Consider the following 16741-nt stretch of genomic DNA (forward strand, 5'->3'; position numbering starts at 1 on the left):
TTATTATCTTCTTTTTTATTAGGAGATGTCTTCTTTAGAAGATATTTTAACATATTTAAAGTGTTGAGTGTGGACCAAGTGTAGTACCACTCTATAACAAAACCATTTTCAGTCTTCTGATACGTATTAAATTTAAAATTTTGAATATATGTTATTGATGTACTAAACTTTTTGTAGATCTGATTTGATTAGATTTAAATTGGAGGTTGGAAAAGAAAGAAGAAAATATGAGTGGTGGAGAAAAAGACAAAAGGAAAAAGTTGAATATGAATCCACATATTGAGGTGGTAGGGGAGCGTGCAGATGACGCGTAGGAGGAGAGGAGCGGCAATGGCCAGCGGTGACGTTATCCTTACTCCCTTGCCTTACTCACCTTTATTACATTACTTCGTGGTAATTATACAAGTACTAATACTTACCATTATTACATTACATCATGGTAATTATACAAGTACTAATATTATTAATTAATGTTGGTTAGACAGACTTATTTAGATGATTTTTTTTTTTAAAAAAAAAGCTACAGACTTGATGGATTTTGCAATCAAATCCACGCGCCTTTTACCTGCTAACTGCTTTTTAATTTTTACTTTTTCTTTGACTTTATATATATGTATATATAGTTGTTTTAATTTTGATGGATAAAGAGTAACTATTATTATTATACGTAATTAATTTATTAGTGTTTTTATTTTTATTTTAAAGAAAAGCTGCACAAATAGTACATTTAATCCATGATCCATCCGTCCATTTCCAATTTTGCGTCCATCAAATCAAATAGGAACAAGTAGTAGTAGTGGTGGCGGTATGAAATAGAGAGGTGAGGAGAGGAGAGGAGAGGAGAGGAGTCGCCATCCATCCATACATCCAATACCAAAAGGAAAAGGCAATATATCCAGGTCCAGCGTCCAACGTCTGTTTGTCGTTGTCTTTCGTTCTTTCCTTCTCCTCCATCAATCTCTCTCTATCACCAACACATATTGATTTTGTTTCTTTCAAGACCAGACATCAGCTTAGCTCAAAGTCGCCGCTGCACCTGCGCTGCTTCACTCTCCGCAAAGGTACATTTTTTACTTTGAAGGAAACCAATCCTCCATTTTGCATTTCTCCATTCTGTTTTCTCTTTTGCTCTCACTTTCACTTTCACTTTCACTTTCATTTGCAATTACAATTACTACTACAAGGTGTAACTAAGGTCAAGTCCACACCACTTGTGCTCACTCTGTCGGTGCTCCCTCTTTTTCTTCCAGATCCGACTTGACTGCACCTGGATTTTTCCATCTCATTCACCCTTTAAGCTCCCATTTCGTACTTACTTTTCTCTCTGTGTGTGGGTCAAAGATGGACGGTGGAATACATGGAGATGCGCCCTTAGATTACGCCACCATTCAGATTCTGCCTTCTCAAAACAGGTTCTCTCTCTCTCTCTCTCTCTCTTCAAACTGCAACTGCATCAGCATCTGCGTCTGCGTCTGCATCTGCATCTGCATCTGGGGACGGGACCACTCACTTAAGATGCATCCTCTTTCTATTTATAGGAATTCATTCTGTCGAATGTTCAATCAAATTCTCTATTTCGATTTTAGATTGATTTAGATTTCTCAAGTCTCTTCGGTTTCAGATGTACAATGCTATCGTTGCCTGCTTAATTTTTGTCAAAGCTTCTTCCAACTGTTGTGCCCATACCCCATATCAGCACCACCACTCAAATTCTCTAACTCATCCCCTCAAGCCTCAATTATGGGCTTTTTGGTGCGCAGTTTTTCTTTTCCAAAACCCAGCTTTCTCTCCATCTATATTTATCAATAAAGCGCCACATTTCACTCTCTTCTGTTTGTTACTAGTTACTACTATTCTTATAAGCTTGGTTTGAGAATTTGAACTTAAAGGAAGGGATTTCGATTTCAAATTTAGCATAAATAATGTGGAAAGCACATGTAAATACGACTTTTGTGATTACGGTTATAATCATGGATTTCTTGGCATCCCTATTTAGTGATGAATTTTAAATACTTTATGAATTTGTGAATTTTAAATTCATCTTCTTATACTCTTTCAAATGTATAGGTATATTGAATCTTAAATAATTTCTACATGGTGTGTGCATTTCATCCTCACAATTTATATAACATATCAAATCCTAATTCATACTCCTGAATTCATGTTTCCAAATATAGTAGAAGTGAATTTCATTCACCACTTAATTTTTGTGGCTTATCATTGTTAAGAATAATGTTTCAAATTTTTGCATGGTGTCTTAGGTATGAGGCATATACATGTCATGACAACAAAGTAGAAAAACTGGTTGTTGGGGTTCTGGAAAAACTCTTGCCACATTTACCCGGAGTAAGCAACTTGTACACCAAAGGATTCAATGCTAACTTCAAACTCCAACCACCTGAGAATCTAAAGAGTGCTGCATGGTTTACGAAATCTACTTTGAGCAGGTTCTTAATTGTTTTACTACCTTAAGCATTTCACATTTTCCACTTTTTTCATTCTGGTCAGTATATTGTTAGAAAGCAGTGGGTGCCTACTGTCCTTACACTGTTGTACTTTCTCAGGTTCCTAGATATTGTCGGTTCAACGGATTTAGTAGATACTGTTAAAGTTATTGAAGGTGAGATGTCTCAATTGGAGGAAGCTAGAAAATTTCATCTTTCTCTATACGCTAAGGTAAGATCTTGTGTCCTTCAGTGTGTGTGGATTTTTATTCATGTAGGAGTCCTCAATAACAAAAATTTCATCTTCTTAGGGTCATGAAGATCATATTGAAAGCAGCGAAACAGGTAAATCTTATGTAGAAGGAAATCAGAGTAGGACACTAGTCATTGCCTTGATATATTCCCTTATTTTCATAGCCTGTTTGTTTGTTTGTTTTTTCCTAAATGTTACAATCTTCTTAAATACTTTGATACAGTAGGAGTATTATTCCTTGTATTACTTTCTATCTGTTCATATTCATATAGCAAATAGACTGAAAAGCTTCAACTTTAGTATTCTTTTGATTAAGGTTTCCTTTTAAACTAATTGGGGACATAAGTTGTATCCCTTTTCTGTCTTGCCAATCTCCTTAATTTTGTGTTGCATAAATGGCGCCTAAATGCTTTGAGAGATTTTATGGTTCTCTTTCCTTGTTCAACAGATATCTGCAAATCAGTAGACGTGGTCCTGGCATCCAATGTAACCACTATTCTTTACAACTTGTTGTAATCAATTTTTTCTTCTAGGTTCTTAGGAGTTGATCTTATTATTCTACATGTTATTTCACCATAATTTATTGTGGTCACTAATATATGCATTTGACCTCAGCAGTCCAAAGTCCAGAATTCATCATCAGATACCTCAAAGTATGTTCACTTCTATTAATATATATATATATATATATATATATATATATATATGGTGTTAGTTAGTTAGTGTGTTTTAGTTTTCCTGCAAGTCTGACCAATCTTTGGAAATTTTATTGCTAGAAATGAGCTCTTACGTGCTATGGACTCAAGACTCACAGCGTTAAGAAGTGAGTTAGTTGCAGCTTTTAACCAGGCAGTTGGAGAAACCTGCTCCTATGAAGAAATCACTCATCTAGCAAAATTTTCTGAAAATTTTGGAGCAAATGATTTAAAGTAAGTTGCCTTCCAAAAGAAGCATGGGACTTTTAAATTCTGATTTGCCCAAAGAATTTGTAAATGCAATCCTTTCTTACCAAAATTTTGGTCCCAAATTTTTACAACATTTTTTCAAATAAATTATAGGCAAAAGATAATCTTGTTAGTATCTACTACAGGAATTTTTTGTGCATGTTCCTAGAGCTAAGTCCAAAGAGCCAAGCTGCTAATCCCCCAGATGATGAAAAGTCTTCATTTAGTCGTGCTTCAGTTAATGACAGCATAATTAAGACTGATGGCAATAGTCAAATATCAAAGCCAGTATGTGCAGAAACACCAGTTAAATATGGTGTTTCACCAGCAAAAGTTGCCCAGGTTGAACGTCAGAGCTCAACAGAAAGTGAGGAATCTTCTAACTCAAGTGATGAGAATCAAATGTCTGCAGAAAGAAGTCGAGCTCTTATAAGATCTGCATCGCCTAGACGGTCAGCATCTCCCATGCGAAGGGTTCAAATAGGGAGGAGTGGCTCGCGTAGAGCCCCTGCTCTGACCATTAAGAGCCTTAGTTACTTTCCTGCGAGAGAAAAGATATTTTCTCATAGAGATGTAGCATCAGATGATAGTGAAGAGGAAGGATCTGGACAGAGTAAGAAGCCTGAGGGTAACGTTCGGCGTATGAGTGTTCAAGATGCAATAAATCTTTTTGAAAGTAAACAAAGGGATCAGGTTTCTGATATGCCAAAAAAGAACTCATTAACAAACATCTCTCTTGGTGCTAGTAAGTCTGTATTGAGAAGATGGAGTGCAGGTATGGGTGAATCATCCTCCCAATGCCAATTGCAGAATGCTTCTGAAGATCCTGTTCCAGAGCCTCCTGATAATGTCATTGATAATGATATCATGGAGAGGTCAGCCGGAGTTGATTTGGAATCTGATTCTAGAAGTGGAGGTCAGATCATCAATGAGACCATTGATGTGAACTTAGAAAGGCTGGACGAGAGCTCATGTAGTCCAATAGATGTTCAAGAGGTCACAGATAAAATCCAAGAAGATGAAGCTAATGAAAGGTCAAATAGCTCAGCTGAATGGAGTAGACAGAAGGAAGTGGAGCTAAACCAAATGTTCAAAAAAATGATGGAAAATCAGCCTGTTAGCTGTAGGAAGCCTCAAACTAATATCAGACAAAATTTGCCTCCGGAGCAGAGAGGTGGATTTTATGACCATTACAAGGCAAAGAGGGATCAAAAACTGAGAGGTGAAAATTCTGGAAAGCGTGCTGAAAAAGAAGCAAAATTTAGAGCAATGCAGAAGGTTCTTGATGAGAGGAAAGCTGAAATGGCTTCCAAAAATGTGAATAATTTTTCTAAAAAGGATCCTTTAACAAAGTCCCAAAAATCTGTTAAGAATCCACAAAAAGTACTTAAGAGTCCTTCTCAGCCTGCTAATCCAAGGAAAGAAGCCACAAAACCTTCAACTGTGAAGAAGGTTTCATCAAGAACATCCCCCTTGCCCGCTACTCGTAAGTCATGGCCTTCGACACCCTCACCAAGAACAACAGGGATATCACCTGCTAAAACTTCTGGTGGAATCTCTTCTGCTGGCACTACACCAACACATCGGAAACCTCAGTCAGCACAATCAGTACCTCGACCAAGTTCTAAAGTGGAAAGCGCCCAGCCAGAAAGAAAAAATGTAAAGGCAACCCAGGCTGATAAACGAGGTTTAAAGAGTGTGAATGAGAAGCAGCAACAAAGATTGATGAAAGGCAGCAAAACACCAAAGACAAAAGTTGCCGCAGCACCTGGAGACTCTTCCAGTATGGTTCCAGCAAAGCCTAGTTTGTATAACAAGATGACCAAGAAAAGTAGTGTAGTTCCGCTGGAAGCAAAGCCATTTCTCCGTAAAGGTTCAGGATTTACCTCTAGTGTTGGTCTCGTTAACAAGATAAAAAATCCCTCTCTGTTGGAGGACTCTCTGAAAACCACTGAAAATTCAATTGATACTCAAGAGAGTGATGTGATTGTTAATGCTTCTGTCCTGGTGAATGAGCATCAGGATCAGGATATTTCATCACTGGATCATTGTGATGATGATATTCAGTTAGAAACACAAGTAAATGGCCATCAGAAATCTGATGTGATTGAGAGCATTGATGAACTTGCTCCTGATGTTGATGATGGCTTAAAAAATATTGCTGAGTCTTCAAAATGTGAGGAAGAATTAACCATCTCCCCAGCTGCTTGGGTGGAAATAGAAGAGCATCAGGACCTGCCTAACCAATGTGATGACAACACAGGTGAAAATACATCTTCAGCAAGCATTGCTCCTGTTGGATCGGCAAGTCCACGGGTCCGTCACTCTCTGTCACAGATGCTGCAAGAAGAAAGTAGTGAAGCTGATACTACTGAATGGGGAAATGCTGAAAATCCGCCTGCAATGGTCTATCAAAAAGATGCACCCAAGGGACTGAAGAGGCTGTTGAAGTTTGCTCGGAAGAGTAAGGGGGATGCAAATATAACTGGTTGGTCTAGCCCATCAGTCTTTTCTGAAGGAGAGGATGATGCAGAAGAATCAAAAGCTATTAATAAGAGAAATGCTGATAACCTACTGCGAAAGGCTGCCCTTCAGGCAAAGAACTATGGGCAACAAAAGATGTCGTGTGAGGGCTATGAAAATCATTTGGATGCTCATGAGCTCCCATCTGGTATATTCTCTCTTTGCCATATGCATTACATGCTTCTTTTCTATCAAACTGTTTCTCAAATAGAAAGAATCTAGATGGTTACGGGTCAAAAGCATAGAAATAGCTGCTTTCATGCTTGTGGCATATCATTCTATACCTTGTCTATTTTTGCTTCTTTGCTCAACTTTCTGGGAAATTCCAAAATACTTGTGAATATTTACCATTACCTGACTCTTCACCGAGTCTCACTATGAAAGTATTCTGGATTTTGTGCATGCAGCTCAATCAGGCATCAGCACATTTGATGCCCACAAAATGCACAAGGGCAGTGTCTCAACTGCAGCCTCCACTACTAAAGGTCATTTTCCATCTTCATTACTCTCTTGCTGTTTCCTTTGTTCCTTTTCCTTTCAATTTTCTGGAATAATTGTTTATTCTGTTTTTACTTGGCTGCAGTATGATTTGTAGTTGCACATTCCAATCTTTTTTTACCATGATTGTGTTTCAGGGACAAGGTCATTCTTCTCCCTTTCAGCATTTAGGGGTAGCAAACCAAGTGAGATGAAGCTTCGCTAAAACTAGGATGATTACAAAAGTCAAGGTTATTGACATATGCTCGCTTGCAGTCTTAGGCTAACTAAGCTTTGCTGGAGGCCAAAATTTCCTCTGCTTTTCTCTTATCATTTTTCTGGTGTATTGTTTTGCATGTCAGCCGCCAGGGATCATGTCTATGCTTGGGTTTTGTGTTGGTGGGGTGTGCATGTATATACAGTACGTTGCAGTATTAGGATTTCCATCCTGCTAAACAGATTGTTCCATGTTAACCACTATGTTGAGGACATGAAACAATGATGAATTAATTGATTTTGTTTGGTACGAGCACATTATAACAGCGTTCAAACTTTTCAAGCCTTTGTTCCCTGAAACCCTGTAGACAGCCAGATTCTTATATCACTACATGGAAGCCTTGGGACACTAAGCACACCGTGACTGGCATGCGTATGGTGACTGGCAACCATATAACCTTGGATTCCCATTTGTTGACTCAACTAGTTCCTATGGTTGATCAAAGAATCTGCAGTTTTCATTCTTCCAAGGCTGGGCCTTTCACTTATTTGCTTCAGCAGCTACTGGATTGGAGAATTTCCAGCATAACACATTCCTTTTAACACCATGTGTTTGTATTGGAATTGCTTTCAGATTCGGAAATGAAACGGCAAGCGTGTAGTTCAAACTTCAAACTTCAAAGTGTGAAGCTGTATAAATAATTATAGTTTAACGACTTGCGTGTCCAGCTTAGCTTATGAAACAGCTTCTCATGATTAATAGAATGAAAAAAAGAAAATTAAACATAAAATCCTATTACATTGTACTCTTAGAAGAACTCCCAATCTTGAGCAACATCTTAACAGGTTTGAAATAGATGATATCTGTCTTCAGTTCCCTCCTTTTTTATTTTTAGGTGAGCAGTAATAAAATTCAGCATGAACAATTGAACAACTCCCAGAGTTCAGACCAAGTTCAAAAACCAGTGAAGATAAGCATAAAGAGGAACTGGAACACCCACCCCCCCTTCGTTTTCCTCCTCTACCTTCCCTTTCCTGGCTTCACAACATATTAACCATTTCTACCCTTTAAGCTAAAAGCACAAAGGTCTGTCCTTTTGCCTCTATTGAAATGCTCAATGAAATAATAATCATGAGAATTATCACAAACAACTCTGAAACATGCATTTTCTCAGAGATATTAGGTCAGCTTGTATCTGTAGCTAAAGATATGGAAATTCACAGAAAGTTGAATTCAACAAGCATCAATAGCAAAGAAGCAGTTGAAAGCAGCTACAGCCAAGAAGCTATTCCACCGCAGTTAGCTTCATAACGCAACCATTTAATTACTCAATGACAAACAAGTTCAGTTCAAATACTGATAGATATCTCAACAGCGAAAATAATCATGATATAAAACTATTGATCAGACTTTTAATATATTTGAGAGATCCTGACTACAAGAATAGCTAGACCATTATAAAAGATAGATGAACAAAAGAGATGATTTTCAGAGTGGCAATTGAACCTTTCACCCCCGCATCACTGGTCCTAAAGATGGCTGCCCCACAATCTAATCTGATCTCAATGAATGCTGCCCTGAAAATTCAGAGGATCCAAATGGCTGCTGTCCTGCCATTTGTGAAGGTCCTGAATATTGCTGTCCTGCCATTTGTGAAGGTCCAGTATATTGCTGTCCTGCCATCGGAGGGGAACCTAATGACCGCGGTGGTGGCTGTCCCCAAGATCGAGCTTGAGGCCCAGGGAATCTCCACCTATTTTCATTTAAAACTCTATCAATCTCTTCATTCCGCCCAACTTTCCCAAAAGCCCCACGTACAAACTCCTGCAATGCAGGAGTAACACCAATGGAATACTTCATCATCTGGTCCAGTATATCTAGGGTCTTGTCCAACTCATCAGCATTGCAAAGCCCTCTGACTACAATATCATAAATAGAGGCATCCGGTTTAGGATCTTTCTCCCCCATTTTTGTCAAAAGAGATGCAGATTCCATGTTCTTGCCATTCTTAAGAAATTCACTGAAAACCTTAGCTCCAAAACTGGCAACCACCCTCAAACCAGTCTCCACCATTTTTGTAAATGACTGCAGAGCATCATCAACCCGCTCTGCTTTCAAGTATGCATCAATCATGGTTCTATACATTGGAACATCTGGCGTCAAAGACTTTCCACACAATTCTTGAAAAAATTTCTCCGCCTCAGATAGCATCCCATGCTCACAAAACCTGGTGATGATATTATTATAACCAGCAACATCCATGGCAAAAGGCTTGGATCCAGGCTTCGTGCCTACCTTCTTAAAGGTTCTAATGGCCTCCTCAATATTCCCCAACTTGAAACACTCATTCACCATGATATTAAAAGTATCTGAATTCACTGCCTGTATGTTGGGTGGGGTGTGATTGTCCAACATATCATCGAACAAGGCCCAAGCTTCTTTCGTCTTCCCATGTTTAAGCAAAACCTCCAAAAGTGCATTACAAGTAGGAGGGGGCATCTTAAATTTCCTATCCAACAACGACTTATATGAGTCCATGGCCTCCTTATCCTTCCCCTGATTAAACCACCACTCCATAAACGTAGCATTGACAACTCCATCATAAACCAAGCAACGCTCTTTCAATTCATCAAACAGCTCATTGGCCTTATCCAGATTCCCCAAATTCAAAAATCCCAATATGAGGTTGTTGAAAACCAAAGAGTCGGCACCGTGCCCTTTATTCAACATCTCCCTGAGCAGATCCACAGCTTCCCCAATCCTCCCAGCATCGATCAAGCCCTTAGTCAAGTGCCTATAAGTCACAGGAGAGGGGTTAAACGGCGCGTTTTCCAAAATCTCGTGGTAAACTCGGATAGCAGTATCAACTTCACCCGTATCGCAATAGGTATTAATCAAATTGTTGTAAGAAACAACATTTGGAACAATATCAGATTGCTTAAAGAAGAAGTGAAAGAGAGCAATTGCCTCGTTGAAGCGTTTGTTGCGGTACATGGCGGCGATGATGGCGTTGCAGGTGAAGACAGTGGGGCGAGTGGAGGAGAACACGGAGGAGCGAGCAAGGAGAGAGGCGGCGTCTAGGTCGGAGGCGCGGATAAGGGACTGAACACGGTTGTGAAGGTTAAGCCGATGCCCAACGAGGGCCGAGGTGCTGTCTGGAAGCCGCGGGGCATTGGGATCACGAGTGGGAGGGCCAGAGGGGGCAGAGGCACGGAGGGCGTGTATTGGGGGCTCTATTCGCAATCGACGCTTGCGGCGGCGTCGCTCTGCCGCGGCTTCTTCTGCGGAAGTGAAGGCGTAAGAGCGCGGGGGTGGGGGAGGAGTGTGAGCCTGAGGATTTTGGATTGGGTTTTCAGAGGCAGGGTTGAACGCTGCATTGTGGAGGAAGCAGGAGAGGGGAAGGGCCGCGTTGGGACGCTGGTGGAGGTGATGGTGGTTGAGGGAGCGGAGAAGAAGGCGGTAGAGGGACATGGCTAATGCAGAGAGCGAGTGAGAGACGAACCAAAATGCTTAAACCCTAGACAGCTGATGCCTAAACCTTAGACTTAAAACTGTCTCTGTCTCTGCTTGAGTTTTTTATGTTTTCTTTTGTATTAATAAATAAAGTTAATTTATAAATGCATGTAGGAGTGGAGAAAAAAGATCTTATATTTTTATTAATGCTTAAAACTATTATTTGAGTAATACCTATTTTGTATTTAATTTTGATTAAAATAAATAATTTAAAGATAATATCACACTTAATTTAAGTTTTTAATTAATTTTGAATTAAAAAAATTATAATATTTGATTTTTTAATGAGAATTGGATAAATTTTTTTTTAAAAAAAAGAAAAGAATGAATGATTCAAAAAGAATAATAACTAAATAACAAAAAAAATAAAATTTATTTTCAGTGAGAATATTTTATGCAAGTTAAAAAAATTTGAGCTGTGAAAGTAGGCAAGCCAAGCCTATCACAGAAAAGAAAGCAGTTAAGAATGGAAAAGCTTAGATGTTTGGCTCCACAGAGCGTGAGGCGGAGGGTGGCAGAGAGCAGTGCTGATGATCTTCCTTCATTATCGTACTCCCTTGTTGACCTGTTTCTCAGTTTGCCGGAATTTCATCAGTTGATCGGAGAGTTGAAAGAGGAAGACCAGTCTGCTTTGGACTCGAAATAAAAGGGCAAAAATCTTGTTGTGAGTCTGTCACCTGTGCTCTACTAAGTGTGTGTTTGTTTTTGGGTAGAAAATGGACCTCCCAGCGTAATACCATCTCACAATTTTCCGTTTTGTTATATGCCATTAAGTAGAGTAGAGTAGAGTGATGTTTATACCCACACAAAATGAGATGAGATGTCTACAAATTAATTTAATAGAATAGATAATAAAACCAAAAAGTTATGAAAACATATATAAATAAAATCTAATCACATAATTAATAAATGTCTACAAATTTAATAGATAATAAACCAAAAAACTATGAAAACATAAATAAATTAATACATAAAATCTAATCACATAATTAGTAAATGTCTAAAATAACTTGATTCATAGCAACTAGAATAGCTTGATCCACAACGATGGGAAAAATGAATTAAGCAGATCCGATGCTTCATCATCATCTATATACTCTACGTCTTTCTTATAATCACAATTGTAAATACCTATATCAGAGACACTAACTCGAGTATAATTAAAAGGAATATCATCCGTACAATTAAGCTTGCAACTAGGGTGGTCAACTATCAAGATGGAAAAAGTGCAACAATTTCCAAAAAACAAAGAGTGATCACCCAATGATAAAATTTTCTCTCAATTCTTTGTATGCATGTCAAGTTTGAAATTTTCAAAATTTTTCGTTAAATTAACTCGTTCAACTTTTCCACTATCATAACTAACCTTATACGGATAATGTTGGCGAATTATCATACAAAGATGACCTCCCCAATCAACAATATATTTCTTCTCATCATCAGGATAATCCATTGGAGGTGGTGCAGCAAATTCAACAACTTTTGGAGATGGCCCATTTAAGTCCTCAAATAAAATAAGTTGCCCCGTACGCCGAACAGCAAAGAAATTGCCATTGATATAGTTGACATCATCCAATAGACAAGCATCGTCCAATAGAGAGGTATCATCCAATAGAGAGAGGTAAAAGAAATTTGAGTCCATGCTTGATCACCGGGTTTTGCAAAAGCTAACGAATCCATCTCCCCATAAACTCTATGTCCATAAATTATCATAACAATACAATCAGAGGAAGTTGGACTCGAGGATAATAAGACTTTGTGTATAAAATATAAACGCAATTGTTGTGGTGTATGGTGCGTTATATCATAGTCTAAGGTTCGTTGTGATGGAAGGGAGATACTTGCTCTCGATAAAGGATTAAACAATCCAATTTCAAGATCAAGGCCGTAATTGACCAACCAACCAAAAGGAGTGCCCCAGCATCTCTTTCCTCGGATCTCCGGCAGTTCAAGCTCAAGGATAGTTTCTGTTGCACCAATATTAAAACAACGTCTATCACTATTCTTTTTCTCTGCAAGCATAAAAAATTATATGAAAATTGATTTTTTCATTCTTCAGTGAAGCTTGCCAAGATCGACAAACTGCGCCCATCCGAACACGATCTTGAAAAGAGTAAGTTTTATCGGCAATGGATCTTAACATCTCACCTACAATATTACCCCAATCAGCGACTTGTTCTTTCATGAGAGACATGATGAAGTAGAAAAGAGGAGCAATTTGGTTTTCTTTCTTTCTTTGCAGGATAGTTAATGATTTGGGTTGTGACTCCTAACCTCATCTTTTATACATGATCTTTCCTATTCCTCGTAGAACCTGAATTGACTTATAGTACATTCTAAATAGGAATAATGAATTTAATTGCATTGATGAAGTAAAAGTAGTGCTGTCTAAGGACTCTTGAAACTCGGAGGAAGGGAATTCGCATGAAAAGTTAATTAATTAAATTTGAGCAGACATGCGGAGGCTGCTCTGAAAGTAGGCAAGCCTATCGCACAAGAAAGAGAGCAGTCGAGAATGGAGAAGCTTAGATGTTTGGTTCCAGAAAGCGTGAAGCGGAGGGTGGCAGAGAGCACTGCTGATGATCTTCCTTCAGTTTCATCTTCCCTGGTTCACTTGTTTCTCAGTTTGCCGGAATTCCATCAGGTGATCGGAGATTTGGCAGACCCCGGCCCAAACCCAAAGAGAAAGGCCGGTCTTTGCTGCAAGAACAAGGAGGCTGCTTTGGACTTGAAACAAAAGGGCAATCAATGCTATTCCACTGGAGATTACTCCCAGGCTTTGCGTTGCTATTCCCAGGTCTTTTCTTCTTTTATATTCCATTAATGATTGAAATAAATACGTTAAAGAATTTGCCTTTCTTATTTTTCTATCCAAAAAAATAAAAATCCCTTGTTTTTTGCTCGAGCAACAGGCGCTTCGTGTTGCTCCCATTGATGCCGACGACACGGGCAAAAATCTTGTTGCAACATTGTATTTAAATCGAGCTTCCTTATTTCACGTGAGTCTGTCACTTGTCACTGCCAAATTCTATTTTTGTTTTCCTCTTGTGCTCCACTACAGCCACCCTTTTTTGGTCATCCAATTCTAAGAGAAAACAAGTCTTTTCCATTGTTAATTTCTCTAATGTGTTTGTTTTTCGGTAGAAAATGGACCTCCCAATGGAGTCTCTCCGAGATTGCAGCAGGGCTCTTCAAATTTCTCCTTGCTATCCAAAGGTACATATCATTTGCTGCTTCCCATACACAGTTATTAATATGGCTTTCTGTTGTGCCAAACCACATATGCCATTTCTTTCCTTTTATTTCTTTCTGCTTCCTGCTTATTCCACCAAACTACTCGGTGGCAGTGACAAATCTTTATCACAGGCGTGGTATAGGAGAGGCAAGGTAAATGCTACTCTGGGGAATTAAGAAGATGCGGTCCATGACTTAATTGCTGCTAAGAACATGGAGCCATCACTAGGGGGAAAGCAACAGATAGAAAGTGAACTGGATATACTTGGACAGCATCATGACAGGAAAAGTGCTAAATCAGTTCACCCTAACCAGATAAGTGTAGGAATTCCAGGTTAGATGGTAACCACTGATCAGCATCCAAATATCTCTGTTTTTGCGCTTGCATTTTTCATCAATAACCAATCCTTTTTTAAATTTTTTTTCACATTTTGCTTTCCTATGACCATTCTATTAAAAGTCATAGAGAATTTTGAAATTCTTATACTTGTTCGTTACAATTGTTTGTAATCTCTCGCAGAGAAGAATTATATTTGCTTATAAAGTCCTTATACAGGCTTTATTGCTGCCTAAACACATTGTCTTAGAGGTTTTGTAGATTGATTAGCTTTTATGTCAGTAAGCATCACAATTGTGTGATCTGCCTTGTAGTTACTTTGAGGATTGGTGTTTATTATTTATTCCAATCTTGTATTTTTTTGGTATATACTTGTAACACAAGGTGATTTTTTAAAAAAAAAATTATGAAGACAGTACAAATCATTTGTCAGATGTGCCCCACCAAATAAAACTAAACTGTGTCACAACACCAGATAAAGGAAGGGGTATGGCTTCCCAATTTGAAATTCCAGAAACAATCGGCGTTGAGTCTCATTTGCAGGTACTTTAATTCCTTTGTGGTGCAATTTGGAGTTAAGATTGGCTATACAGTAAAAGAATGAGTAGAGGCTAGCTGAATCCTCTGCTAAATACTAAAACAAAATATCTGTTTTAAATTCCTATAAAGGAATGGTTAATACATTAAATTTTTTTTTTTTTGGAATGGTTAATACATTCTAGTTAATATTCAACAATTGCCAATAATAGATGAATATATTGGTAAGGAAACAGTTGTTACTTAATTAATGTACTTTTCTCAGAAACTTAATTAAAGCATGTCTTATGGTTTTGTGAACATTATTTTGTAGTATGTAGGTTATTTGTGTGGAATTTCGTTGGTTTTTCCAGAGTTGGTTTGATGGACTATGTAACTTTTGTAAATCTCCAGTCACATGAGCTCAATGATATTGACATCAAGAAAGTAGCTCACATTTCACTTGATGAAACATGTAGTTCGCTCCGTATTGATTCTGAGTATTGCTTGAAATGTGGTTCCTGCTGCTATTTGGCTTCTATGAGTGAAGCAGTTAAAAAAGCTTGGGTTAATCTCAGAAGGTATACAGTTAATATGCACCAAGGCTTTTGTGATGTTCTCGATTATATTCTTTCTGAATCTATGGAATCACATATCAGGATCTTGGTTCTGTTTCTTTTCTTTTTTTTTTTTTTTAAATATAATCTTGTCAAGATTATAATCTCTGAGTCTAGGCTGTACTTTTCGCATTCATTTTAAATTATGTTGTAAAGCCTTAACTCATGATAAATAGATGTACATACTGCCCTACAGAGAAGCACATATGTTTTACCTACAGTTTGTTCATTGCCTAATAGGCTGCAGGATTCAATAACTTTAAAAGATATGCACGGTACTGAGCTTTCAGATGCTTTGAGATCTGTTGGCATTCTGAGATCAATGCTGCATGCTTATAACAAAGGCATTGGAGAAGTGAGTTTCATTGACTAATTATTAGCCCCTTCCCAGAAGCTCTGCCATTCTGAGTTTAATGGGAATTACAACCGATGATATGAGATGTTACCATGTATGAAATTGTCTTTTGCAGGCAGAGGACAATCTTGCACAGGCATTTTGTTTCACAGGAGATTTGCAGCCAGCAAGAGACCATTGTAAAGCATCGACTGAGGTAACTGCTTGCCAGTGCAAGAATCATATGGCTATTCAATTCTGATGAATCCAGTTATAACTGGTTATAACTGTTGGTTTATGTTAACCAGTTATAACTATTTAGTCTTTTGTTTACTGCTTTGATGTTAAGAACAATTTTTAAATCATATTAGTGCAGTTATAAGGTATCAAATGTTTCATGAATTGGTTAAATGAGAAAAGATAATGATAGTTAAGAGAAGAGGAGGAAGGAGTAAAAATGGGAAGAGTGAGTGGGGAGAGATCTACTAGAGGCTCCCAAATCATTTCACCATTTCTTCAATAAACTTTAAATGTCTAATATCAATTCTTGACATCAGAAATGTTCTGTGAATAGGGACTGTGTCAAACCTAATAAATCAAACTGGCTGTTGGGGTTCTGGAAAAACTCTTGCCACATTTACCCAGAGTAAGCAACTTGTACACCAAAGGATTCAATGCTAACTTCAAACTCCAACCACCTGAGAATCTAAAGAGTTCTGCATGGTTTACTAAATCTACTTTGAGCAGGTTCTTAATTGTTTTACTACCTTAAGCATTTCACATTTTCCATTTTTTCATTCTGGTCAGTATATTGCTAGAAAGCAGTGGGCGCCTACTGTCCTTACACTGTTGTACTTTCTCAGGTTCCTACATATTGTCAGTTCAATTGGAGGAAGCTAGAAAATTTCATCTTTCTCTATATGCTAAGGTAAGATCATGTGTCCTTAAGTGTGTGGATTTTTATTCATGCAGGAGACCTCAATAACAAAAACTTCATCTTTTTAGGGTCATGAAGATCATATTGAAAGCAGCAAAACCGGTAAATCTTATGTAGAAGGAAATCAGAGTCGGACACTAGTCATTGCCTTGATATATTCCCTTAGTTTCATAGTCTGTTTGTTTGTTTGTTTTTTTCTAAATGTTACAATCTTCTTAAATACTTTGATACTGTAGGAGTATTATTCCTTATTTTACTTTCTATCTGTTCATATTCGTATAGCAAATAGACTGAAAAGCTTCAACTTTAGTATTCTTTTGATTAAGGTTTCCTTTTAAACTATTTGGGGACATAAGTTGTATCCCTTTTCTGTCTTGCCAATCTCCTTAATTTTG

At 37.9% G+C, this 16741-nt stretch overlaps 4 protein-coding genes across 12 annotated transcripts; 3 read left to right on the plus strand and 1 right to left on the minus strand.

The window, feature by feature from the left end:
• LOC18587539 lies at positions 823–7175 on the plus strand. 3 transcript variants are annotated; one of them, XM_007011369.2, is made up of 11 exons: positions 823–1061; positions 1251–1412; positions 2262–2447; positions 2565–2676; positions 2756–2789; positions 3146–3183; positions 3316–3350; positions 3474–3626; positions 3788–6312; positions 6572–6649; positions 6800–7175. In XM_007011369.2, exons 2-11 carry the CDS (start codon positions 1342–1344, stop codon positions 6865–6867), a joined length of 3300 nt encoding a protein of 1099 aa, XP_007011431.2. In that variant the 5' UTR covers positions 823–1061; positions 1251–1341; the 3' UTR covers positions 6868–7175. The 3 variants fall into 3 exon arrangements, with proteins under 3 accessions (XP_007011431.2, XP_017984569.1, XP_007011433.2); XM_018129080.1 differs by having other exon boundaries at positions 1342–1412; positions 3313–3350; XM_007011371.2 differs by having other exon boundaries at positions 824–1061; positions 3313–3350.
• On the minus strand, positions 8114–10425 carry LOC18587540 (pentatricopeptide repeat-containing protein At1g10270). The gene has a single exon (XM_018129084.1). The coding sequence runs from the start codon at positions 10327–10329 to the stop codon at positions 8410–8412; it is 1920 nt and encodes a 639-aa protein (XP_017984573.1). The 5' UTR covers positions 10330–10425; the 3' UTR covers positions 8114–8409.
• On the plus strand, positions 12247–14537 carry LOC18587541 (mitochondrial import receptor subunit TOM70). Of its 7 annotated transcripts, none has more exons than XR_001929818.1 (6): positions 12247–12484; positions 12826–13168; positions 13284–13370; positions 13516–13587; positions 13738–13939; positions 14355–14537. XR_001929818.1 is itself a non-coding variant. In XM_018129088.1 (5 exons), the coding sequence occupies exons 2-5, from the start codon at positions 12887–12889 to the stop codon at positions 13719–13721; spliced, it is 444 nt and encodes a 147-aa protein (XP_017984577.1). In that variant the 5' UTR covers positions 12247–12484; positions 12826–12886; the 3' UTR covers positions 13722–14309. The 7 variants fall into 7 exon arrangements, 5 of the variants coding, with proteins under 5 accessions (XP_017984577.1, XP_017984575.1, XP_017984579.1 ...); XR_001929819.1 differs by having other exon boundaries at positions 14376–14537; XM_018129088.1 differs by lacking the exon at positions 14355–14537 and having other exon boundaries at positions 13719–14309.
• On the plus strand, positions 13819–16394 carry LOC18587542. The gene is made up of 6 exons (XM_018128942.1): positions 13819–13939; positions 14793–15039; positions 15316–15430; positions 15546–15626; positions 16273–16337; positions 16382–16394. Exons 1-6 carry the CDS (start codon positions 13819–13821, stop codon positions 16392–16394), a joined length of 642 nt encoding a protein of 213 aa, XP_017984431.1.

The sequence above is a fragment of the Theobroma cacao genome, chromosome 10 (genome assembly GCF_000208745.1).
Source record: "Theobroma cacao cultivar B97-61/B2 chromosome 10, Criollo_cocoa_genome_V2, whole genome shotgun sequence".
In the NCBI taxonomy this organism is placed as follows: Eukaryota; Viridiplantae; Streptophyta; class Magnoliopsida; order Malvales; family Malvaceae; genus Theobroma; species Theobroma cacao.

What these genes read in the sequence shown, in the direction of transcription:
- LOC18587540 (XM_018129084.1), bottom strand. Translation starts at nt 10,329, where the DNA reads ATGTCCCTCTACCGCCTTCTTCTCCGCTCCCTCAACCACCATCACCTC.
- LOC18587539 (XM_018129080.1), top strand. Translation starts at nt 1,342, where the DNA reads ATGGACGGTGGAATACATGGAGATGCGCCCTTAGATTACGCCACCATT. An exon ending in ATTCTGCCTTCTCAAAACAG is followed by an intron (nt 1,413 to 2,261) that starts GTTCTCTCTCTC and finishes ATGGTGTCTTAG; the next exon opens with GTATGAGGCATATACATGTC. An exon ending in TGCAGCCTCCACTACTAAAG is followed by an intron (nt 6,650 to 6,799) that starts GTCATTTTCCAT and finishes ATTGTGTTTCAG; the next exon opens with GGACAAGGTCATTCTTCTCC.
- LOC18587542 (XM_018128942.1), top strand. Translation starts at nt 13,819, where the DNA reads ATGGAGCCATCACTAGGGGGAAAGCAACAGATAGAAAGTGAACTGGAT. An exon ending in GCTTGGGTTAATCTCAGAAG is followed by an intron (nt 15,040 to 15,315) that starts GTATACAGTTAA and finishes ATTGCCTAATAG; the next exon opens with GCTGCAGGATTCAATAACTT. An exon ending in ATAACAAAGGCATTGGAGAA is followed by an intron (nt 15,431 to 15,545) that starts GTGAGTTTCATT and finishes TGTCTTTTGCAG; the next exon opens with GCAGAGGACAATCTTGCACA.
- LOC18587541 (XM_018129086.1), top strand. Translation starts at nt 12,887, where the DNA reads ATGGAGAAGCTTAGATGTTTGGTTCCAGAAAGCGTGAAGCGGAGGGTG. An exon ending in CTTTGCGTTGCTATTCCCAG is followed by an intron (nt 13,169 to 13,283) that starts GTCTTTTCTTCT and finishes CTCGAGCAACAG; the next exon opens with GCGCTTCGTGTTGCTCCCAT. An exon ending in TTTCTCCTTGCTATCCAAAG is followed by an intron (nt 13,588 to 13,737) that starts GTACATATCATT and finishes TCTTTATCACAG; the next exon opens with GCGTGGTATAGGAGAGGCAA.